We start from the raw sequence: 25,622 nt of genomic DNA, 5'->3' as shown, positions 1-25,622 counted from the left end.
AATGTAATGCAGTCCAGTACAGTAGCTTTCATTGCAGGTGTGTCCTACTATTTAAAATGGAATATGCACCAGAAAATTAATTATTTGTTCTGTTAATGTTAATTAATTAAACATTTAAGGTATTTTTTTAAAAGAAAAAACTCAAACATATCTGTTTCAAGCCTAAATGTGAATATTTTGTGGTTTCTTTACACGTCTATGACACTAAACTTAATGTTGTTGAAAAAACAAGATGTTTGAGGACGTCATCTTGGGCTTTTGACTTAATATTCATTCAGTTTTCAACAACAAGTTGCAATTTGCTCTGCACAGATTTTGGATCTAAAAAGTAAATGTTGAATATTGAAGTACATAAAATATACATTACCAAAAATGGAATAAGGTGCAAGGAGTGCAAAAAGAATGTCTACACTAGGAATGAATGTTATTGAGGAGGTAATGAACGGCAGATTATCAGAGAGAGTTCAGCAGTCTGATGACCCGGGGGAAACACTGATCAACATTCTCCATCATTTTCTGACATTTTTTTTTAGATCAAACTACTAAGTAACTTAAATGAAAATGATCATTTGTTACAGCCACAAATTCATCCTCACTTCCCTGGCTACTAACACACACAGCGGTAAAAAACATTCTGTCGTCAGTGAGTCATGTCCAGTTTTGGTTCCTTTTTCCCACCTTCTTGTTCCCTTTATTCCCTCCACTCTGGTTCCAGCCAGCAGAGCTCTGAGGTGAACTTCCAGTCAGATGTTTCTGTGGTAACAAGTCTCCACCTTCCTTCTTCTCCCATCAGAACAGAGGAAGGAAGGATGGCCTTCCTCTGAGGAATGCTGAGTCACAACAATGACACAGCACAATCCTCCACTAAACTTGATGCTACTTCTGTACAAGAGTGAGTAACCAGTGTTGCATGACACAGCAGAAAACACAGACAGCAAAGGCACCACCAAAACTGCAGAGTCACTTCTTTGAATAGGAAGATGTGGGCTATAAAGTGAGTGTAGCCACTTAATGTGGAACACACAAATCCCTAAATCCCTGTCTGTCATTTATGCAACACTGAAGTAGACAAACACTGGATTTAGTCTACAAGAAAAACAGGCTTTACTGTTTGTTTTTTTTAGTGCAGGTTTACATTCACATGATTAGTAAGTCATCTCTGGCTTCTGGCTATAGAAGCTATGCTAACTACTAGGAGTAAGAGGACATTTATGTGTATGTATAACATATATTCAGTTCTCAGTAAATAACAGCAAGTCACAAGTAGAAATGTTCATCAGGATTAAAAAACAGACAAGGTTTGTTGGTCTATACCTGGGGTGTCAAACTCAGTTCCTGGAGGTCCACTATCCTCTGTGTTCTAGATGTTTCCCTCTTCCAACACACCTGATTCAAATGATTAGCTATCATTAAGCTCAGCAGAAGCCTGATAATGAGCCTGATCATTTGAATCAGCTGTGTTGGAAGAGGGAAACATCTAAAACATGCAGGATAGTGGCCCTCCAGGAACGGATCTTGACACCCCTGGTCTATACTATGTGTGTGTTAGGAGGTTTCAAGCTTAAAGGCTCACATATATTCTACTGAAAATGCATAAAAGACCAGCGGGGCTCCTTTTAAACTGAAATGGTTGATTAAGTTAACAGTTAGGCCTCTTTGGCCAACACCACAAACCATTTAAACAACTAAAAAGTTGCAAACAGTTCTAAATAAGATGTATTTATCTTTTGATGAGACTCTGTAACTTTAGCAAGGCAATACAATTTCAACATCTTAAGTCCAACAGTGACACATCTGTCTCACCAGCAACATTAAAATGATAGTTTGGGTAACACTAAATGTAATTGTTCTAAAATTAGGTTGCATCACAATAAAGTCTGAAGCTAAAAAGCTCATGCAGTGAGCGTCCTGGTGTTAAGAACAGGAACTGAACAGATCTGAAGTGTCTGAACCTGGAAACAAAGGTGGGCTTTACGAGTAGAAAACTACTGCCTGTCAGTGCTGTATGAGATTATTTCAGTCTGATGAGGATTGAATTAATATTTTGTTGTACTGATTCCTTGTAAACAAAGATATGGATAAGCTAAAGCAGACACAAAGTGCATTTAGTTGACAGGTATCATAGCAGACATTTTTGCTGTTTTCAGGCCTAAAATCAACATGACCGCCTCTAAAATATTATATATGCAATTGGGTCAAATTGAAATTTAAAGTCATTTATAAAGATATTGTAGTAAACCTGTCCACATGAGACAAATCCACACTTGACTCACACATGACTTTATATTAAATAAGTAAGACTTTAGACTAAGAAGGTGGTTGTTATTAAATTCAGATGATTATTTTGTTGGCATTTTAGTGATATCCATTAATAAGTGACTGTTTCCATAATAAATGATTATGGAATTTGAAAAGACTTGATCATAATGAACATAAAAATATCAGGGTTTTTTTATTTGAATAAAAATGTATGCAAGATATATCCCATGGACTTCAAAAGTCCCTCAATTATATTTCGACCCTTCTATTTTTTTCAGTAGCACACATTATGTTTATAACTGTTGTATTCAATCTACCTATTTTCTAACTGCTTAGTCTAGCATTCACTGGACAAGGGAATGTGTATTTATTTACCACATAATGGGCATGTGAACAGTTGGTCCTGAAATGAACGGTGGGAATTACACTCCTGGCAAATCTACTGCATTGGACTCTTCTTTAAAAGCAACTTTGATTGGAAAATGTAGCCAGAATAATTTCTTGGTCGGCTGTTTTAACCTTTTATGGTGCAACAGAACTACTGACACAACTGAAATGTAAACCTTTATCCAACTGTGATCATATATAATACAAATAAAGTAAAAGTTTCACAAAGGGAACATCTTTTTTGGCAATGCACTGATCCTTGACAAGCAGCAGAAGAGGCTGATATATAAAAGAATTCTTCAGCCTAATACGTTCACACAGATGGACTCATAATTGCCAGTTTGAGGGCAGAAGTTGGTGCCCTCTATTTAAAATACAAAAGGGATCAGAAGAGATATCATTAGCAAGTCTGAGCAAGCTCCTGTGTGCTGTCTGGACGGACGGTTCCAGAGGTTGGCCAATTTCCTGTTTGGTTTTATAGCTAGATTTCACAGACAAAACACTACAAAAAAAAAACAGCCTATGAAGAGAGTTAATACATGATTGTATAATTCCATAAATACATTCTATATGATGTGTCAAGAGGAGTTGTTTCATTCCTGCATTGTGAATTGTTACTAAAGTTGACTATTAATGAGCAGATTAATGATCTTCTGTGTCTTTCTTGTGTTATTAATGAGAAACCTCTTGTCAGTCGACCTGTGTTAACGTCGGTACAGACTGGGACACTTAGTCTCGGTAATGTCTCGCAACACTGCGGTGGTGTTGAGTAACGCAGTAAAAAGCCACCTTGGCTGTAAACACAATATCAGCAGTTCTTAGTTGTCACGTGGTGAGTTTATGAAGTAAAATAAGTTCAGTTTAATGCAGACGAATTGCAGCTACTGTCGGACCGTCTTATATTGGCGCAAAGTCTTCTTTATCTCAATAAATCAAAATCAGAAATAATATTCTTCGGTCCCCTAAACCTATTTTCTCTGGCTCAAGGCACCAATAGCTTCCGCTTCAAACTAGTTCAGAGTTCGTTGCTTGGCTTCTTGCTGGTCTTAACAGATGACTTCGCCGAGCTTTTCTGCATTGACTCCTTGTTTATTTTAGACTTGGTTTAAAGATTTTTGGTGCTTATTTTAAATCAGTGAAACCTCATTTTTAAATCAATAAAATCTCACTTTTAAATCAGTAAAATCTCAGTTTTGAATCAGTAAAATCTCAGTTTTAAATTAGAAATATTTCACTTTTAAGTCACTAAAATCTCACTTTTGAATCTGTGAAATCAACCACCTCACGCCCTCAGATTATAAGGTGGGGCCTTTCGAGATGTTCAAAGGTTGAGGCCTTCAACTAAAGGTGATTTTTTTTCCCATGAAGACCCCTCAGCTTTGAGACAACCTGGCTGAATCTGTGACTCCTTTTAATCCCCTCCTTAAACCCAATTTTTAGACACTGATTTCTTCAGTAGTAATACTGTATTTTTACATATTAGTAAGTCTTTATTGATTCTACTGTTTTGTTTGTATTTAGTAATTTTACCTTTCTTTGTTTGGCCTTATAAACTCTTGTAGTTTTTAATTTGGGTAGCCTTCTTTTGCTTTGTCTTTCAAAGCATTTTAGTTTTTTAGGTATCATATGCATAAAGTTATTATTTCAGGTGGGATTGTTAGTTAGATCTAATGCCAACTATAATATATCTAATCCAGTTCTGTATGATGTAGAAATGTAGAAAAGTGCTTTGTCATCTCACGTGGATGACTTACTGTCAGCAGATTACATTAAAACTGGAACTTTCTTGAATCACGAGTAAAAGAAAAACGCAGGTTCATGTACTCTCATGTCCCAGGCCTCACGTCATGCTGCCTGACTCTCTGATTGGCTGAAACGGGCCAGAGTGTCACGTGATCTACAATGGTGGTATAAATAGAGGAGGCGATTCGTCTTCCATTTCACACCAGGGAAGAAACCTTTGAGGAGTTCTTGCTTCAACAGTGTTTGAACGGAACTTCTTGCTTCGTCCCAATTTTTTTCACAACTGCTTTACATTCCGGACTCGAAGAAAACCTCCTTTACTTGAACACTACCGAAAAAGTCGACGTAAAGCTCTATTTTTGTACTGCTTTGTTAAGAAAAAGCACAAGAAACGCCAGCCAAAATGGACTCCCAAGTGCGTCAGAACTACCACCGCGACTGCGAGGCCGCCGTCAACCGTATGGTCAACATGGAGATGTTTGCCTCTTACACCTACACTTCTATGGTAAGAAAAGCCTTTTAGAACACTGTTGGTAGCTGTTATTATGAATATACTGCGCGTTTGTTAGAGTAGTATACACAGATTCTAGGTTATTAACAGGAAATGATATTAAATGCACATATTTTGTGTATGGTTGCCTGATGCAGGGTTTTGTTTTGTTTTTTTGTTTTTTCCCTTTGGTTGTTGACCACTGATGGGCAGTCTGCCAGATAAGGAGTATCTTACTCCACCCACTCAATTAATTAAAAACGCTGTGTCATGCTTAGGCTGTGTTTTCTCCACTTGTTTGTCTGAACCTGCTGTACTTTTAATGACTCACCAGCCTGGCTAACATAACTACTATTTGTCCCGCTGTTTTTAGTCAAATAATGATGGGTGATGCGTCCTAATAACCGCCTTTTATCGTCATCCTCAGGCCTTCTACTTCTCCCGTGATGATGTGGCCCTGCCAGGCTTCTCCCACTTCTTCAAGGAGAACAGCCATGAGGAGAGGGAGCATGCCGAGAAGCTGCTGTCCTTCCAGAACAAGAGGGGTGGACGCATCTTCCTCCAGGACGTCAAGGTTGGTAGACGAGTGTAGTCCTGTTGGGATGTGCTTCAGTCTGTACGAGATTTAGTCGTCCAATCGTATGGTTTGTCTTGTGCAGAAACCGGAGCGTGATGAGTGGGGTAGTGGACTGGAGGCCATGCAGTGCGCCCTGCAGCTGGAGAAGAACGTGAACCAGGCTCTGTTGGACCTGCACAAGCTGGCTTCTGAGCACGCAGACCCTCATGTAAGTTGATGAAAGCAGACTTTGGTTTTATTTAGCCATTTTTTGACGTCTTCTCCCTTCATGTCCTCCAGCTGTGTGACTTCCTGGAGACTCATTACCTGGACGAGCAGGTGGAAGCCATGAAGAAGCTGGGTGACTACATCTCCAACCTCACCCGCATGGATGCCAAGAACAACAAGATGGCAGAGTACCTGTTTGACAAGCACTCCCTGGGGGGCAAGAGCTAAACGCTAACAGCGAGGAGTGAACCTGCAGTGGAAATCTTAACAAGCAGAGTTTAAAATAAACGCCTTTCTGCTCTAGATGTCTGTTCACTGAGCATGATTTCATGTCTGATTTGCTTTTTGGTGGTTTGTGTTCTTTCCTTATGGAAAGATGGGATGTTAGATTGTGGGGGTGACCATCAGTCTGATGTTGCAGTTTGAGTTTCTGATCTGTTAATCTGAATAAACCTTTTGAGCTGGATTATGGTGTCTGCCTGCCTCTGTTTTAACCTGTTCATATTAAAAGCTGCTGATGCTTGCACACTAACGAATCAACACATCGCTAAAGTTCAATGCTTAAAATGGAGTATCCCTGCAATTACAGATTGGAAAGTGCTTAAAAGATTCTTTCAGTTTTGGCGGTTTTGAAGTTTTTCGCATAAATGGTGCTTGTAAAGCCACAGTCGGCAGGTAAAATTACATTTGAATACAGGTTCATTGTTATGGTCTACATCTGACTGTAAATGGTTTCTAAATTGTGAGTTCAAAATCCTGAAGTGTACTACAACTTTACAGCTGAGGTGACGTAATGGTGCTACCAGATGAAATGCATGTTTTCCAGTGGTGTGACGTCCCTACAGATCTTTTATGGGTTTTGTAATACACTATCGCCACCCACTGGACTAACTCGGTACTGCATTGTGAATTCAACTGAGGGAGAGACTATTTCAGTCTGACAAAACTGAGTTTCGAGAAGAAGCAATAACTATTTTCTTGTTCCTGACAGTTGCAGGAAGTGTAATCTCACCTGTTTAAACTTTACTACAGCTTAATATGTTTAAGGGCATGGTCTACGTAAGTGATGCATGGATGAAATCACAGGACAGTCCATGATCCAGAACCTGCCTCAGCTCCAGTCTTTCTCCATCACTCTGCTCATTTATGAATTAGTCAGGTTCTACCAAGATGACTGTGACTACAACACCGAGCTTCAGAACTGCTAACAAAACTGACTGATACTTCTCTTTTGGCAATATGTTAAATTTTATATGGACAATAACAAATTGTGTCTGTGAGAAATCCCTTTCCTCTGAGTTACCCGTTACAGAAACACCTCTCAGGGAAGTGTTAATTCCAGATCACATGACCTGCTCATTTAGTTTCTTTTTTGGTCATTTTCAGTTCCTTTTGTGGTCATTTTAGGTCTTTTTGTGGCCATTTTCAGTCAGTTTGTGATTATTTTAGGTGTTTTTTTTATTTTTCAGTTTTTTGTAGTTATTTTGTGTCTTTATATGATAATTATCTGTCTCACTGAGTCATTTTGCGTTTTTCTGTGGTCATTTTGTGCGTTTTTGTGGTCATGTGTCTTTTTGTGGTTGTTTTGTGTGTCTTTGTGCACATTTTGTTTCCTTTGTTTCTATACTGTAAAGCCTGGAGAGGGAACATTTTATTCCGTTTTATCTCAACGTGACAAATAAAGGCTCTTTTCTCTAAAGTGCAATCTGCAGTTGGCAAGAATGCGTTAATTTCTTTGCAAAAAAAGGTGTTAAAACATGCAAAGTCACATGTTTTGCTCCAGCCACAGCTTAGGCGGTGAGCTGCAGGGCTCTCTCTCCTACAGGTGTGTGCTGTGCTGATGAGGAGTCCAGGTGTGTGTCATCTGTCATCAGCAGATCAGGGGCAGGTGGAGGCCAGCTAATCAGGTCCTGGTGTCCTATAAAAACCGACGTCAGGGGTCGTTTGATGTTGGATGTTGGACCTCTGCTTGCTTTTGGTTATCTGGTTCCTTGGTCTGCTCCTGGTCCTCCATGGACTCTGGCTGGGTCGAGGAAAATCATCTGTTGTCTCCCTCGGTTAGCATAGCGGCTGTGTTAGCTCCCTGTAGTAAAGAGCAGTTTGGGTGGAGCTTTTGGGTTTTAGTGCAGAGTTCTGGTTGCTTAGTTTTTGTTAGATTTCCCCTGTTATTTTGTTCGGCTTCCCATGGCCTGGATTGTATATAAATATATACAAATACAATCCAGGCCAAACGGTGGGAAGCCAGGTCACATTTGTGCAAAAAAAAGAATTATCACAGTTACACTGGTACAGCAAAATACCCGTGGTTATGATATGAAGAATCGCTCATCTGAACAGACCCTTACTGTCACCCTCAGGTGTCTGTACCTGTCGGGGGGCGGGGCGCTGCGGTGTGCCCGCGCTGTGTCGCTCCACACTGACACCTGCTGGCTCTTAAAATCATTGCAGATAAAACTTAATTTTAAAATTTAATAATATATGATAAAATATATACGTGACATTTTATTATACACACATATATGTATTTCTATTAGTATATTAGGATATCCTTGAACACTTATTTGAACAGATTCTGATATTGTTGTAAAGAATAATGTTGGAGATGTGCACTCACGTTGGAATAAATCCTCACTGTGAAGCAACCCTTACTTACACTGAATTGGAAATATTTTAGAAAAACACACTGTATTACAAGACAAGGCTAGAATTACATGACTTTAATAGTAATAGGTGGTGATCTAAAGTGGCCTGGTCTGAGGCATGAAAGACCAGGGCTGAAAATGAGTTCCACTCTGGCCCTGTCCACAATTATATATTGACCCATTTAGTACTCGAGTGACCGTTAATACAATCACAAACAGCCCAGAATATGGTGAAAACATGCTCAGTGTTCTGAGGGAAAGTTTTACAGTCATCGTTTTGGACAAATCTTGTAGACTGACTTTTATTTTTGCAGTGTAGGTGGACAGTAAGTAGCTGGCATTGAGGGATATTGCAAAGATTAACACAGACGGGGGAGGGAGGGGGAGAGAGGGGGAGGGAGGGTGTTGTGGTCAAGGACTTCTCTTCAGTCAGTAGTGGAGGATTTGCGGTGGAGAACGTTTGGATGCAAATAAATAAGAACAGCAATAAAAGAAGCAGAGAGGACTGATCGGGTGAGTTTTGTGCTCCGTTTAGATTTACTCTGTTCTGCTGATTGTTTACATATGTTTAATTTACAATGAATGGAAACAGAAAAGCAAACATTTTTGTACTTAATTTTGTTTAGATGCATTAATGCTGCATTTATCGCTCCTACCTGTTCAGACGTAGCATCGTTTCAGTCGTGCAGCTAAATCAGCAAAGAAGCAGCGTTGATCACTCACATGTTAATTCATTACATTCTCCTCTTTTTACGGCTTGTTTTTATTGTATTCTCCATCTTTTGATTCATGCCTTTCACTGGGAAAGTTCCCACACGAGAGAAACATTTAGATTTTACATAAAGTGAAGGAGGTGTCCAAAAGTGGCAAAGCTTAGTTTAAGTGGATTAGAGGAGGATAAGGCACCTCTATTTGTAGCGTCGCTTCACGTGAGCTCACCTGCTGCACTCCTGTTTAACGCCACCGTTTGCTATCAAGGTTGTTTCTACCTTTGTTTAAATTTAAATTTAGCTTCTTGCTTTTTCTGTGTCTTTTTTATTGTCCAGAGCTACAAATCGACAGTAAAAAGAATCATCACTGCAGTGACCTTAACATTCATTTCTATATAAAATATTGATGTATTTCTCAGACAATTTGCAAAGAAGTGAGAGTTTTGAAGAAGCAGTTTGAATTTTTTTAAGGAAAAAAATAAACCTTTTCTGTGCAGCACTGTACACGAAAGTGGTATTAATGAAGTTTTACATACTGTAAATGTAAAAATCAGATTTATCTCCTGCAAGATTAGCGTTTTTATGATCTTGATACATCAAAAATTAAGATATTGCAAGTTGTCATAGGAATTCTGCTATAACTTTGAGTTAATATTTACCTTTATGTTATTGCTTTTGTGTCTTTTTTTTCTATCCTGAGGGGAAAATTAACTTTCATTGCTCCTTTTGTTTGTTACAATGCTGAAAATATAACAACTATTGATGTTTTAAGTTGACAAAAAACGTGAGAGTTACAAACATATCAATGATATTGAATTTCCCTCTAGATTAATAAAGTATCTATCCATCCATCCATCCATCCCAAGTTTTATGTCTTTACATACAAACATGACGAATATTCAATCACATATTCGAACATTTGACTCATAAAAGTTATTTTTTCTGCATTAGGAACAATTCTGTTTGTGTTCTGTATGCTTATTGTTCAGCAAACTGGAGATGAAGATCAAAAATACCCATCCCAGCTCTGTGTTTGATAAACCAAGAGTGTCTGAAGTTATTCAGCCATAGCTAAGTTTAAAAAGCGAATATTCACATATAAAGCTGGACTAAACTGGATGTTGTTGATTTACAGAATCATTTAATCCACAATTTAGCATTTACCTGAGCTTGTTTGCATTTAGACCCAGTAGTTTCCGTGTTTTTAATTTTATGTTTTGGGCATTTATGATAGACAGAAGAGAGGTATGATACAGTTTCTTTCTACTGAAGCTCTTAAGACATCCAGTAAAGGGATTAGAACCAATCGGCTATCAGGTCAGACTCAGTATTAAAGGGAAAAGGGGAAGAAAGTGGCAGCTTCTATCACTGAACTGACTTTGATAAGACCAGAAAATCTCATTAGCGACTGATTACACTGTAAAGGAAATCCCACTACTTAATTAAATGTAAAGTTGTGAGATTGTAAAATAAATAAGGAAAGTAGAAAACTGTACAATATCCAATCAAGACAATCCATTTAATGGTTCTCCAGATTAATCTATCTGGACTCCAGCTGTTGGTCAACCAACAGGAATATAGCAAAATTATTTAAAACATTTGTTCTCATCTAGCAAAGACTCTTTAGTTTTCTCTACATTTGCAGCGTCTAACGTCCCTGCCAATAAGAAGTGAGTTAAAATGAGGCTCATGGTGAATCTACATAGCAGGCGTTGGTGGATGACATGTTTTACCGTCCGTGATGTGAGTTTTATTTAACATGTCTCCTTCTTGTTTTGACAGACTAAGTTACTTGCATTCTTCTCTTGACAAACCCTCTGCATACTTTCTAGAACTAAATCTCCTTTTTTTATTAAGCTCCAGTCCTCTATGTGGAGCATCACTTTTACCTCAGCGTCACCACATAATCTTCTACAGAATTTCACTCTTCCGGTTGACATGTAGGTCACTGTTCTGTGATTTTTGGGGGAGAAGACCTACAAATTGTGGACAGAGACTGATTCCTGTCTCTGGCTGGAGTCCAGCCTAAATCTGTGGTGACCCAGAAACCAGAACCAGACGGACTCATCATCCTGGTTTTGGGGTGTTCTTGAGGTCGTTATGCAACACGGAGGCTCGTCATGAAAAGCAGAACGACACGGAGTTTAGAGGGTGCTTTTATCCAGAGTACTTACAGACCCATAAGCAGGCTTAGACCGAGATCTGACATTTCAAACATCTGTCTGCCACTTTTTTCACCTCTGGCAGCGCTGAGGATCCCTTCCCCTACAGGACACCATGAAATGTGTATTTATTTGCCATCTTAATTACTTTAACACAGGTTGCATCGTATTATAGGTGTGTCATTGCTTGCACAGGAAAAAATGAAGTGTTTTTTTGTTCTAGTTTGTTTGCTCTTATAAAGAAAATAATGTCCAAGTCAAAATCAATATTTTATGAATGGTAATCTCTTTTTTAAAAAAAAATTATTTACAACAGTCGACTGTAAAACTACACTATTTTTGCTGCATTTAAATAAAACTAATATTGTGTAAATATTTTCCATTATCTGAAAGAAAATATTTTTTATCTGTTATTTTGCAGATTTTTCCTGTTTTTTAATTTATAAATAGCAGAGAATTACATATTAGCTGTATAAAAAATGACCAAACTGTGCAAAATGTCCATAAAAATACAATTGTATTTTAAATAGCCAAAAGAGATCTTCATTTTAGAGATCAAATTATTTTCCCGTTTCTTAACATATTTCTGTTGCTACTTTTGCTGCTAGAATTTAACTGGTTTTTGTATTTTTTTTTTACAGTGTAATGGTAATCTCTGGCTAACATTTACCAAACTGAAGAATACTTATTTTAAAAAGATAATAATAATAATTTGAACTGGGGACAAAAGAAAAAAATGCATCACATGACATGTTTGGTCACATTCTGAGTCATTTCAGGTCATTTTAAAAATTATTTTGGATGAATTTGTGTCACATTGGACAAATCCTAAATTATCTTGGACGGTTTTAGTCATTCTGGACAGTTTCTGTTTTTGTTTTGTTTGTTTGGACAACAGTCTGTCTGGTCACCACAACAAAAGACTGAGTCACTTTGGACAAGTTTCTGTCTCATTTGAAAAATATTGGACAACTTTCAGTTGATTTTGAACATATTTTTGACAACTTGGACCCATTTTGAATCCTTTCTATGAGAATTTGAGTCATTTTGGACAATTTTAGAGTCATTTTGGACAATTAATTTTGTAATTTTAATTATTTTTTATGAATTTAGGTCACATTGGACAAACCTTAAATTATTTTGGACAATTTTTTTGTCACGTTGGACATATTTTAATGAGTTTGAACAGGTTTTGAAATTTTGGACAAATCGTGAGACATTTAGACCAGATTTTGAGTCATTTTGGACAATTTTCAAGTTGTTTTGGACAATTTTAAAAGTATTGTGGACAAATTTGTGTCACATTGGGCAAATCTTAAATCATTTTTGGACAGTTTTAATCATTCTGGACAGTTTCTAAGTTCTATTTTTGTTTTGTTTGTTGGTCACCACAACAGTCTCAAAAGGCTGAGTCATTTTGGACAAGTTTCTATCATATGTGAAAAACTTTGAACAGTTTTCAGTTGATTTTGGACCCATTTTTGTTAACTTGGACCCATTTTGAGTAATTTCTACGAGACTTTGAGTCATTCTGGACAATTCCAAAGTCATTTTCAAACGCTACTTTCCTGCTATTGCTGGAACTCCATCATTAAATCTGTTTACTTCAATCATGCAAATTAATGTAAAACACAGGTTTAAGTATTTGTCATGCTTCCAGCGAATTGAAAGCCACCTTTCTATCTGTTTATTTAGACACACTGAGATCTGCTCTCTAATCCCGTGTTTACGCAGCCTAAGGGGGCTACGAGGGTCAGCGTAACAAAGCCTGGCAGATCTCATTATGGGGATGTGATGGGAATGTGTTTCTTTGTGCAGAGGAGCGTATGTCCATCAGGAGGTGCGTCTCCATCTGAGCTGTCATGATGGAGGACGTGGGGGAGGAGAGGCGGGGGAGACGGTGGGCGGGGAAAGGGGAGGAAACCCAGAGAGGCAAACTGTCCTTAATTTGTTTAAGCCTGGGATTTTTGGATTACCTTTGGCAATTAATCTTGTTACACTGCTGTGTGGCGCAGAGGGATGTCTGCTGTGGGTGGAGCCTGTTTGTGTTTAAATGCCAGCATCTGAGTGCAACTACTGACAGCTGGAGCTCCTCACAGGACGCTAAAGTCCTGAAGAAACAGGCATGATTAGCAGAAACTGAACATTTTTCCTCATTTCATTGCTTTTTTCCCCTCTGTGACAGAAAGGTGAAAGGTAAATCCAGCTTTTTATTTCCACTTTACATACACACCTTAAAGCTTGATTTGTATCTTACTATCTCTCTGCAATTAAATTCACGATGTTTCTTAAGAAAGGACAACACTGAAAGGAATAGGGGCTGGAAATGGAAACAGCTGGAATTAATTATTGTGAATGATTGTCAGTGGCACAGTAGAAGAAACACAGCTGCAATAAAAATCCCTGATGGCGGAACTGGCTGAAGTGCTTCAGCTCACTTGAATAGATGAGCCATTATTAATGTTTTTAGACACGCCTGTCCAAACGTCTGCTGTGCAAAAGATGCATAGAAGCTAATGTAATGTCATCACACATGTATAAATCCATGTGTACGTCTGCATCCAAATATCTTGCTGCCACAAAGTCAGAGAGATGATAAAATGCAAGCAACGAGCTGCAGAAATCAGTCTTTACTGTTTCATGATGCATGTTAGGGAAGAAGAGGGGAGGAATAGGTGAAGGAGGAAGAATGAGGGAAAGAATTAAAAGAAGAAGTAGGGATGAATGTGAGGAAATAAAGAGAAAAGTGCATGAGACCAAGGAGAGAAAATGTAATTCTTGGGTTTATACTTGAAACAAATGTTGTGAAACAACTTTAAAATTAATGAATAGGTCTTTCTATAGGTAAAAAAAAAGAAAAGATTAAAGACAAAAAAATGTATTAATTGTAAATAAATTGAAAGTATGAACGTGCACGTTTGCAAAAATGCTCAACTATAAATGTGCACCGAAGCCCCGTGCTTAAAAAAATTGACTTCACACCTAGCTAAAAAGCTAACCAGGCAGGGACCGTGTTTCCACCGAATTACAAAAAAGAAAGAAAGCCTTCACACTTGGTCGAAGGAGTTTTTCTAAGAGAAGACTTGTTGCTTCTTTTGTTGTCTTTGCCTTTAGACATCAGGAATACTTGAGCTGATGTGAAAGAATAGTTAAAATTTGCCATTTTTCATGTGCAGCTAAACAAAATTTCAGGTCATTTTTCTTCATCTTTGTGCTTTTAGCGGTTGGCAAACAACTGGTTTTGTTTGCTCCGTTTAATGTATTCTACACTTTTATCTTCACAGACTGGTTCATTAGCTCCACAGCAATTAAATGAAATAAGCTTAATTGACAAATTTTGTGTCAAAGTGGCTCAATAATTGTACAAAAACACAGCTATTTGCGAATGTGCTAGCTAAATCTCTTACTTCGACGTACGCTACCATTCAAAAGTTTGGGCTCATCCAGACAATTCCATGTCTTCCATGAAAACTCCCACTTCTATCCATGTGCTAACATAACTGCACAAGGGTTTTCTAATCATCAATGAGCCTTTCAACACCATTAGCTAACACAATGTAGCATTAGAACACAGGAGTGATGGTTGCTGGAAATGTTCCTCTGTACTCCTATGGAGATATTCTATTAAACATTTCCAGCTAGAATAGTCATTTAGCACATTAACAATGTCTAGACTGGATTTCTGATTCATTTAATGCTATCTTCATTGAAAAAAGCTGCTGTTCTTTCAAAAATAAGGGCATTTCTAAGTGACATCAAACTTGTTGGTGTTGATGCGTTATCACAAAGCGGTTAGCTTTAGTGCTAACCTTGTAAACACACCAGATAAATAACACAAATTAGCTGCTTTTTGTTCCAGTTGAGCTTTTTCTAAATTGGTTGAAAGTGTTATCAGTGTTTTTAATGGATTTTATTTGGTCGCTGCCACCAAAGATGTGTTTTCAGCGGTTTTAATTGACCTTTTCCTGACATGTCTGTTGTTCTTTTCACCAAGTGGGCGACATCATGCGTGATGAAAATATAATGAATTATTACAGATTAAACTACCACTAGGACATAAAACAGCTGAAATATGTTCCACTTTGTCTGCTGCTTTCACATAAATTTTGAATGCCACAGTTATATTTGTCTTGTTAATTGAATCTTCCCTTTATGATATTACTCCTCCTTTAACACAGTAAAGGTGTTACAGCATGATTCTATGTATTTTTTTAAGCGAAAGCGTGATGAAATAAAGCTTGAAACTGTGGACAGAATGTGTTTGGAGGCAGCAGAGTGAAGCGACACGGAGAGGATTAAAGAGATTACAGCCAGGTGAAAGGTCACATGAACCAAGGACACATCTGAACAGACAGAAGCAGGGAGGAGCAATATTTCAGAGGAAAGAATTGCGTTTTAATGTGTTGTTAGCTCCAGAGGTTCAGTCTTGTCGCTGGTATTTAATTAACTGAACACACAGTGCTACAAATGGATTCAGAAGTGTAAAAATGTTGACTTTTCTACACTTTGTGACTGCATGTTTTGAATCATTCAAGGGATATAAAGGGAGCTTTTCTTCTTTTAAAAAGACTTGAGAATTTTGTCGGGGGCTGTACATTATTGCCTTATGCCTTCATCACATCTTGTGTAAAATCAAGCTGGTATTGACGCATAATTGATGCATGAGGATGATAAACCATTTACTCATTTCAATAAGGATGCTGCTTGCCATCCTCATTAATGCATGGTGGTGGCATCATCATCATCATCATATCAAAAACTTCACTCGCTTTAACTCAAAGATCCGGAGAAAATTAACTTTCTTGTACCAAGTGCTGTAAAACCAACACCTCTGTGGTGCTGAAAGCAAGCAGCAGTAGCTATTTTAAATTTGTTTTCCTTTTCTTATTACTACAACTCTTATTAAGAGGAATAATGATAAGATAAAAGCTAAATCAAATGCTTTATAAATGTCGTTTCTGTCATTTCTGACAACAAAAAAGATGAAAATGGTAAGCTCAATTTAAAATCAGTGTGTTTTGCACAGTAGTGAAGATAGTAAGTTGATTTTAAGTGTTTTGTGGTGGAGTAAACTTCTCTACAGCTAATTTCTATTAAATCACTTACTCTTTAATAAAGCTACTATTTTTGCCATCATCATCAATGCATGGTGGTGGCATCATCATCATCATATCATAAATTTCACTCCCTTTAACTCAAAGATCAGAACTTTCTCATGCCAAGTGCTGTAAAGCCAACACCTCTGTGGTGCTGAAAGCAGGCAGCAGTGGCTACTTTACATCTGTTCAGCTAATTTCTGTTAAATCACTTCCTGTCTGTTGTCTACTCTTCCTCCATTTTACAGAGCAACGATGCGATTGGTCAACGTGGCGGGGTCGCGGCTCCGCAGGGCGGCCGAGGAAGAGGAGAGGGAGGAGCGGCCAGCACCTCCACCACCGTCACACCACTCCAACCACCAGTTTGCCAGCATGAAGAACAAGTTCTTCAATGAGCTCACACACCTGCCAAGTGAGCAAACACTCGTCCATATATATACACCGTTTTACCTCCTCCAGTCTCCTCTCTTTCACATCATAACATCATTTAACCACCCTGGCATTTCATTTTCAGTCATTTGTTGTTTCATTTTTGCATCCTGTCTTCTCTCATTTCTTCATGTCACCTCACTGCTGTGCACTTCAAGATCATAAACTCAAGAGTAAGTCCATTTCATGTCTCTTACCATACTCTTTTATTCTGTCTCAAAGTGCTATGTTTCTCTTCTTCTGCTGTCAAAGAGTAGTTTTACATTGCAACATGTAATTGAGGTTACTATGAGGAGGGCAGTATTAAAACATCTCATGAAATAAACAAGACAGAAGATATAAATGAACCCTACAACAGCTTTAACAGTCTTTGTTGAGGCTACATGTATGGAGGCTCACTACTGCTAAGAGAAGAAAACATGTATAGAAATAGAAAAAGAGATGTGAAATGGGTCAGTATATAACTGCAGAACTTCTTGTATCATAGTTGACATTTTTGCTGTTTTCAGGCCTAAAACATGGCCACCTATAACCAAACACCACATGGTATTTTTACAGAAAGATTCTTCTAAATATTATATATACAATTGAGTAAAATTGAAAGTTATTTCCAAAGATATTGTAGTAAACTTGTTGATTACTTTATATTAAATAACTCAGAAAGCCTTGGAGACTGGCCAGTCTGTTCTTCAGGAGGAAATGACATCATGTGTAGCAGGTCATGTGATCTGGAATTAACACACTTCCTGGAGAGGTGTTTTTGTAACGGGTAACTTAGTTGAAAGTGATTTCTCAGACACAGATAAAATTTGTTATTTTCCATATAAACTTGATATATTACACAAAAAAAGAAATATGTCATATTATCTCAGCTTAATAAAAAGATCACAATCAAAATTATTTCCGAATAAGCTCATTGTATTATTGTTTAACTAATTAGAAGGTGGTTGGTATTAATTTGGGACGGTTATTTAGTTGACATTTTAGTGATATCCAGTCATTTTTTTATTAACAGGTGATTGATTCCATAAAAAAAATAATGATGGAATTTGTAAAGACATGTTCATAATCAACATAAAAACATTAGTTTTAGCTTTTAATAAAAATGTATGCAAGGTATATCCCATAGACTTCAAAATAATGGACATGCACTGTACATATATCAATTACTTCTGTCACTTTATGGCTCCTCTTTGCGTCATCGTTCTTCAGAAATTCAAATTGGGATACTCAGCTGTTATGCAAATTCGGAACACAAAAATGACAATTAAATTGTCTGACTGTGACATTCAGTAGGAGTTAGTTCACCATTTTCACATAATTTCAGACATTATTCTAACTCGTATAGTGTCTTTAGAAACAAATCTCTGTATTTCCTTTTTAATGGACTTTCAGTGTTAAAGTCTACAGCCATGCTAGCATCTCTGTAACACTCACACACTTACTGAGACACAGCAGTTCTTTGAGCTACATGCTAACATGCTGCTTATAAGCTGGAAATTTTTAACTGCTTTATTATATTAGTTTGTCAGTTAGTCTATGTTATGACATGGATTCATCAAAACATGCTCAAAGTCTTCATACCTCATCCTGAGGTAAACGTAAAATGTCGCTATCTGTCACTGCAAATGTCAAAGCCACAAATCTTGAGCACTTTGTGACTATAAAGGAAAGATCACTGGATCACTCAAGTCTTTAGGATTCATCTTCTGGGCATTTTTCATTGAATATTTTACATTACAGCTTTGACATCTTTTAAGTTTGGATTTTGTGCACCATTGGATGTGATTCTGAAGGTTCTACAAGTCTTTACAGCCCAGAGGGAATAAACCAGCTCACCCAATCACACGGTACTGAAGCAGCTTTTCTCTTTGTGCAGTGCCCATGTGGGCCGTGGGTGCCATCGTGGTCGTGGTTCTTGCCCTCATCGCCTGCCTGGGATTCTGCATCTACAAGAAGTGCATCAACAAAACCAAAAAGCCCAAGAAGGTCCGCGAGAGGAAAGGAGGACGAGGACGCCGGAAGAAGGACAAGGAAGGAGAAGACGGAGAGGAGAAGAAGGTGAGGAAAGACGAAGATGTCTTTGACTTCATTACCCAATATTATTTAAAGAGGCTTTATTGCAGCTTGGTTGCAGAATAGTTGTGCATAACAAGAACTACTCCTTCCACTATTTGTTTGAATGGTTTGTAATTCTTGGAAATGCACTTCTTTGCTTTCTTACCAAAAGCTAAATGAGAAAACCAGCAACCTCTTGACATCTGTAGAGTAAATGTAATGCTAAAGCCAACATTGGGCTAGCTTTGCTTGCACTATGACTGGAAAAAAATGGGAAACAGCTTTCCTCATTTTGTCCAAGATGTCGCAGAACGCTATTAGGCTAACTTTTTTTTAAATGATGGTGGAATCTTCTTGTCTTACTCTTGGGAAGAAAGCAAATAAAACTTCAAAATATTAAGCTATTCCTTCAAGACCAAACAGTAAAGAAACAGCTGTAACATGTATGAAAAGGAGTCGACGTCTGTCTCCGCCCTCCACATGTCAACAGATGGAGTTAGCTGCAACAAGAGCGTCACTGTGTTTTCTATGCGATTGAAATCACTGCTTAAATGTCCACAGCTGTTTGGCTTTTATCCAGGTTGAGACTAGTAGTGGCTCAAATCACAGCTTAAACTGACCACAGTGCACCAGAGTAAGCATAATGAAAGGGGATGGAGGAGTCAGAGCTGCTGTTCTCTCGTTAATGGAAAAAGACTGGAGACTGTAACAAGCATTAATATGGAATATAGATTCTTTAGTCACTCTTGGCACACTGGCTCCAAATTAGGAACTTTATTATATTGTCTGTCTATATCGGTTTTGCCTATTTAAAGGTTAGACGGGCTCTTTGTTAATTGCCTTTGTGCATTTCTTTTCAGCACTGATTAAATGGCTTCCAATGGAGAATTTGCACCACCAGCTGTTTGTCTTGAACCACTAAATTCCTAATTTTGAAATAACAATAGGGTCTAGGAATGCTATTTGTCTCAATGGTATCTTTGGTTTTTGGAATGCAGCCTTTGTGAAGACTTCAGGTGATTCCAGGAGAATAGATATGAAACGAGTGAGATCAATCACATAGACTGTTCAGTGCTAACCATTCGATGTCTTCCAGGAAGGAGAGGAAGGAAAGGAAGAGGAGGAGAAGGAGTTCTTTGGTAAACTGGAGTACACACTGGACTATAACTTTACTGATAACCAGGTACACATGTACACACACCTGTGCCAGTATTTTGAGATTTGAAACACTTGAACGTGAATTGGTCTTACTGATCTTCTACTCTCTACCTTCTTCTCCAGCTGATAGTTGGCATCCTCCAGGCTCAGGACCTCCCAGCTATGGACCTAGGCGGAACCTCAGACCCCTATGTCAAAGTCTATATGCTACCAGACAAGAAGAAGAAGTTTGAGACCAAAGTCCAGCGCAAGAACCTCTGCCCTGTCTTCAATGAGACTTTCACCTTTAAGGTCAGTTTGATCACATTATCAGATGTACTTTTAATTTATCAAACATCTAATTTTCCTCAAAGGTTCTGAAGTGCTATATTTTAAATACTCTCCTTCTCCAGATACCCTATAGTGAGTTGGGTGGTCAGACTCTGGTGCTCCAAGTTTTTGACTTTGACCGTTTTGGCAAACACGACGTCATCGGCGAAATCAAGATCCCCATGAACAGTATAGACCTCGGACAGCCGATACATGAATGGAAGGATCTGGTCGGAGGAGAAAAAGAGGAGGCATGTGTTGTTTTTTTTTGTAACTCTTTGATGCACAGCATGGGTTGAAAGTGACCCATATTCGACAGAAAATAGGTATCTCTTGACCTATGTTGTGCATCATAGGGTTAAATCCACTCAAAACATAAAACAAATGTATTTCAAAAAGTTCGGCCTCAACAAAAAACATCCCTTTAATTACTTTAAACATTTGAGTTTTTGTGGACAATAACATAAGACTTCATAGAATACAGATATGTCAAAGGTGGAGTTCCGCCCCTTGTTTGGGTGAGGCCGAGACCTTTTTGAAGCACCCTAGTAAATAAAACTATCAATACCAACATTTAAAGCAATGTGACTAATGCTGCATGTACATTTTTGGCTCTAACAGCAAGAAAAATTGGGTGATATCTGTATTTCCCTTCGATACGTCCCCACGGCCGGTAAACTAACGGTTAACATCATGGAAGCCAAGAATCTGAAGAAGATGGATGTCGGAGGACTGTCAGGTAAACACAGATACTTACGTAAATACTAAAGACTGAGACTGGTAGCGTACAGCTCTGCTCATCTACTGTCTGTCTCTCAGATCCCTTTGTTAAGGTGGTGCTGCAGCACAACGGCAAGCGACTCAAGAAGAAGAAGACATCCGTCAAGCAAAACACTCTGAATCCTTACTTCAATGAGAGCTTTAGCTTCGAGATCCCCTTCTCTCAGATCCAGGTTTGAAAGTCTCTCAGTATGACCACTTCCTGTTTACGCCAGACAGTTAAACCGACTGGCTGTGGGTATTAGCTTTGATCATTTTAATTTATTGGAAGTAAATGTTAATATAGCAATACAGTATTTATCTAAATGCGTGTTTAAAAAAGTAAGTTGTTGTCTACTTTGACATCTTGGACTATTTGTGGAGTCTGTGCGTAGAGCATATTGATTTATTATTCAAATAATTTACTATTTTTCAGCTTTTGCAGCAAAATTTGGCACCAAAATTGATACCTCTAAACTAATGCCATCCAAATCAACCACAACTTTATTTTGTCCTTAGTGCTAGTTAGCAAATGCTAGCATGTAAAAACACCTATCTAAGAGAGTGGACAGGTGGACAGAGTGGACAGATCAGTAAATCACGGGGGCGGGACATGACACCTGTCAATCACTTACAAGAACGAAATGAATGAAAACAGACTGTATCTGCTGGGGCTGTAAAAAATAAGCCCATTTAGAGATATTCTATGTTTTTCTTTTGACTGATTGATGCTGTTGCTACCTTTGGTTTCACCTAAACTTAAAACAATTTGTTGTAAGTTATTTAAAAAAGAATTTTCTCATCTTTTTGTGTTGGCCTGGGAGGGCTTAGCCCTGTTAGCCCATTTATACCAGCCGTCCCTGTTAAGGTGCAATTTTGAATTTTCCCTTTTGCTTTAGAGCTTATTATGACAAAAAGGAGTAACACACTTTCGTGTTGCAGTTATCTAAAAGTCAATGCAAAGATTTAAAAAAATGTTAAACTACATAGAAATCTTATGAGATCCATGGTATTAGTACAAATGGTGTAGAAATATTGTAATATTAGAATATATTGCCATGCAGTCAGTTTTTACCAACCCTTACAAACTGAACAGACTCAAGAGCACCAGAATCATATCAAAGCTCATCTTCATTCAACCGGAGTAACTGCTTAACTTCATATACTGCCAGGGGAGAAAAAAAAACAAACATTCTAAATGCATTTGACCCTGTTTCATCTCCATACACAGAAAATCCAGGTGCTGATCACCGTCTACGACTACGACAAGCTGGGCAGCAATGACCCCATCGGCAAGTGCTGGATCGGCTACGGTGCCTCGGGCGTCGGGCTGCGACATTGGTCAGACATGTTGGCCAATCCCAGACGTCCTGTGGCCCAGTGGCACACGCTGCTGCCGGAAGAGGAGGTAGACGCTGCTCTGAAGGCCCCCATCCGTTAAACACATAAACATACCCATCATCTGCGTAGAAGGGTTATCCTTTCATTCAACCAACAACTGTAGTACTTGTAATACTTTATAACATGCATCATTATTCATACAGTACCGATGAAGGCATATATTTATGCAGTGGCTTATTTCATCTGCAAATTTACACTAAATGACTCACCAAATAACTGACAACCAAAGTAAAAATCAAAGAGGTACTTCAGCAATTTTGTCTTTGGGAGTCTCACAAGAAGACATTGTCGGGTTTTTTTTGTCTCAGATGTTGGAAAGATATCCTGCAAGCTAGAAGCTTTATGACATGCTACCTAAACTTGAAAGTAAATCTTGCACAGCGTCCCTTTTATTGACTCGACCACCTTTACATTACTGACCTCCACTTGTGTGAGCAACATCTTGGTTGTTAAAAAGATTTAAAGATCTTTTTTTGAAGCATCAGTATTCTGATGTATTGATATATAATTTTGATACTGTGGTATGATTAGAAAAAAATATAATCAGTAGAATCTGTTTCACTCTCTTTGCTTTGTTAGTATGTAAGAAACCTTGTTGCTTCCAACCCTTCTCTGGACTGTTTTACTGTGAGCCATAGACTGCCTATAGAAGGTGGAAAAAAATCACCCATTGGTTTATTAACTACCGTTCTGAAGCCTCGCAAGGGGTGGATCTTACTGGGAATTTACAGACATTACACACACCGATGTGGCAGCAACTTGTCGGTCAAAAGGTAGCCCTGCTTTAAAACATACCCTGCTTTATTGCCTATTTTATTAAAAATGCGAACATAAATTACAAAATGAGCATCATGCTGTATTGAAGGAGACTTGAAACTAGAAATTGAGACCAAAAACTCCTTTGTAAAATGTTTACTGAGGTTATAAATCAAGTGAGAAGTAACATCATTTTCTCAGAGGTTTCTTGACGGTCAGACTTCTTTTTGAAGTCAGAGTCGCCCCCTGCTGGCTGTTAAAAGAATGCAGGTTTAAGGCACATTCACTTGGGCTTCTCTTTTCTGATACAGAGAAAAAGCCCATCGTTTATATACACTCTATGCTGAAAGCTGGATTTTTATTCTGTCATTCAGACCACTGTAATCAGCAACAAGAATGTTGTTTAACTGAGCTAGCAAGCTAATCTCTGAGCATACTAATCGGTTATTATATTTACTACCACTGGTTCTGCAAACTGTTTCTGTTTAATGAGATTGTATTTAAAAGCATTCTATAATCAGCACATTTCAGTAGATATCTGAAATGTTGTTTGCTGTCTAACAGTTGAAATGGCCTTGAGCTTATTTGATTTTTCTGTGCACATCTATAGACTCAATATCTCTGTTTCTGTAGTGAAAAATGCTGATAAGTGCAACAGAATCTGAGGGGAAAATGTGTGGTAGAAGTGTAGAAATTTTAAAGAATTAAACTAATCTCAAGGGGCACTTACATGGACTTCAAAATCTGATGACACTTGAGTGGATTAATGTGTTACGGTACAAGTAGATGATCTAACAAGGCTACCAAAAACCAGCTTATGAAGCCTGATGCCTTCCGTTGTCTCTTTAGAGGGTGTCCCTAATATTTTGACTCAAAAGTCTTTTTTTGTTTGAGTAATACTGAAATACAGTTGCTGAGCTTAAGTGTGTATCTTCTCTAGTTCCTCATGTCTTCCTCTTGTTTACCTCGATAACTCTCACCTCCCAAACAACTGAAACTCCATTTCTCCAGTGAAATTTATGTTGTGTAGTTGCATGTTTTTATTATTTCTGTCTCTTTGTGTCTGCTTCCATGTTTGGATGAGAGAACGTCCTGCTCGGGATGTGTGTGCTGAGTGTGCGTATTGATGCGTGTGCGTGTGTGTGTGTGTGTTGTGTATTGTGACAAATGGATTTGTGATTTCACTCTTAATGCATATTATGTGGTTGTAAATAAATAGCAGAATAAATAAAGCATTTCCAAACAACAACAAATGGTGTGGATGGATGGATTTAAATGTACTGTAATGCCCCAATGTATCATTTCAAAGTCTCTCTCACACACACAGAGTCAGATAAATGCATCATTTAAGGTTAAAGACGTCAACATTTTTTTACAAAATCCATTTGAGCCATAAACTAGTTATGCTATATCATGCTTCAGAATGGGATCATGTCCTTTAATACAATCACTGGCATTGTCCCTCCAGTGATCAGAAAAAGCCTTTTACAGCAATTTTCTGAGGGGGAACCAATCCATCATCCTGCGATTATTGCCGCTATTCGTTCCTGTAATCCAATTATGAATGTAGATGACTTTTCTGGACAAACTCTCATCTTTACATTCTGAAGCTGGAGTAGCTGTCGCTGATAGATTTGATTTCAGCCAGGTCAGTGAGCATGTTTGTGTGTGTGTGTGTGTGTGGTGGTTCGGTGTGGCGAGTGAAAGACTGGATTAACGGCGTGTCCTCTTTAGTCCTTGTCTCACACAGCGAGCCAAACATGTGAGGCAGGAATTAGAGAGGTGGGACGAGGGCGGGAGGGTGACGACTGAAGAAGAGTGAAGAAGAAAAACAGCAGTGGGTGCTCACAGCAGAAACAGATGAGGGCATATTTTCATGTCACATTTTAATTAGTAGAACTTAGAAATGTATTTTAAGTTGATAAACAGCAGGTAGGGCGGATTGAAAAAGATATTCAGATACAGGAAGTCTTTTATTACTGCTATAAGGTTTTACAATGCACAAAAATATCTATCCATCCATCATCCGTCTGTCTGTCTATCCATCTATCTTCCATCCATACATTCATCATCTGTCTGTCTGTCTGTCTGTCTATCTTTTCAATGTGTCCTTCATAATCCACAAAGTAAAATGTGTTGATAGCACTTACCGATAAAGTCTCTCAACACAAACAGCTGCCACAATGGGGGGATTGATGTTAGAAAATAAAATCAATATCAGAGGTGCAGCTTCTTAATACCACAGTAAATACATCCTTTTATTCATTTACACATATAATCTATGTGTTCATCCACCTTTAACATTATTCTCATGTTAGATCTCTGTTTTTCATTGCATAGTGCTGTATTTAACTGTGCTTTATTATCTGTAGGTGCTTCGTATCTAATTATATTGACTATTATAAGAATTTAGGCTGCTTATCGGACATGTTTTGCTGCAATTATTCGCTTTTGGCTGACCAACAATGTCAGGCAAAGG

At 38.1% G+C, this 25,622-nt stretch overlaps 2 protein-coding genes across 4 annotated transcripts; both read left to right on the top strand.

Moving 5' to 3' along the window:
- The first annotated feature begins 4,567 nt into the window (after nucleotides 1–4,567).
- On the top strand, nucleotides 4,568–6,129 carry LOC110960114 (ferritin, middle subunit-like). Its single transcript, XM_022207208.2, is given in 5 exon segments — nucleotides 4,568–4,894; nucleotides 5,307–5,453; nucleotides 5,539–5,664; nucleotides 5,736–5,871; nucleotides 5,874–6,129. Coding segments are annotated over 5 exon segments (549 nt in total). The 5' UTR covers nucleotides 4,568–4,792; the 3' UTR covers nucleotides 5,912–6,129.
- A 2,573-nt stretch (nucleotides 6,130–8,702) lies between these two features.
- Nucleotides 8,703–24,392, top strand: syt5a (synaptotagmin Va). 3 transcript variants are annotated; one of them, XM_051940992.1, is made up of 10 exons: nucleotides 8,703–8,818; nucleotides 16,522–16,685; nucleotides 16,861–16,875; nucleotides 18,582–18,763; nucleotides 19,857–19,943; nucleotides 20,042–20,209; nucleotides 20,311–20,478; nucleotides 20,849–20,966; nucleotides 21,047–21,180; nucleotides 22,218–24,392. In XM_051940992.1, exons 2-10 carry the CDS (start codon nucleotides 16,529–16,531, stop codon nucleotides 22,425–22,427), a joined length of 1,239 nt encoding a protein of 412 aa, XP_051796952.1. In that variant the 5' UTR covers nucleotides 8,703–8,818; nucleotides 16,522–16,528; the 3' UTR covers nucleotides 22,428–24,392. The 3 variants fall into 3 exon arrangements, with proteins under 3 accessions (XP_051796952.1, XP_022062914.2, XP_051796953.1); XM_022207222.2 differs by lacking the exon at nucleotides 8,703–8,818 and adding an exon at nucleotides 13,261–13,373; XM_051940993.1 differs by lacking the exons at nucleotides 8,703–8,818; nucleotides 16,861–16,875 and adding an exon at nucleotides 13,261–13,373.
- Nucleotides 24,393–25,622: the final 1,230 nt, after the last annotated feature.

Source organism: Acanthochromis polyacanthus, chromosome 21, assembly GCF_021347895.1.
Source record: "Acanthochromis polyacanthus isolate Apoly-LR-REF ecotype Palm Island chromosome 21, KAUST_Apoly_ChrSc, whole genome shotgun sequence".
Classification (NCBI taxonomy): domain Eukaryota; kingdom Metazoa; phylum Chordata; class Actinopteri; family Pomacentridae; genus Acanthochromis; species Acanthochromis polyacanthus.
This window is presented reverse-complemented; position numbering and strand designations above follow the sequence as displayed.

Excerpts from the sequence above, each read along its gene's own strand:
- syt5a (XM_051940992.1), top strand. The coding sequence starts at position 16,529 with ATGCGATTGGTCAACGTGGCGGGGTCGCGGCTCCGCAGGGCGGCCGAG. Across the intron at positions 18,764-19,856 it reads AAGACGGAGAGGAGAAGAAG|GAAGGAGAGGAAGGAAAGGA; the intron begins GTGAGGAAAGAC and ends GATGTCTTCCAG. Across the intron at positions 21,181-22,217 it reads TCCCCTTCTCTCAGATCCAG|AAAATCCAGGTGCTGATCAC; the intron begins GTTTGAAAGTCT and ends CTCCATACACAG.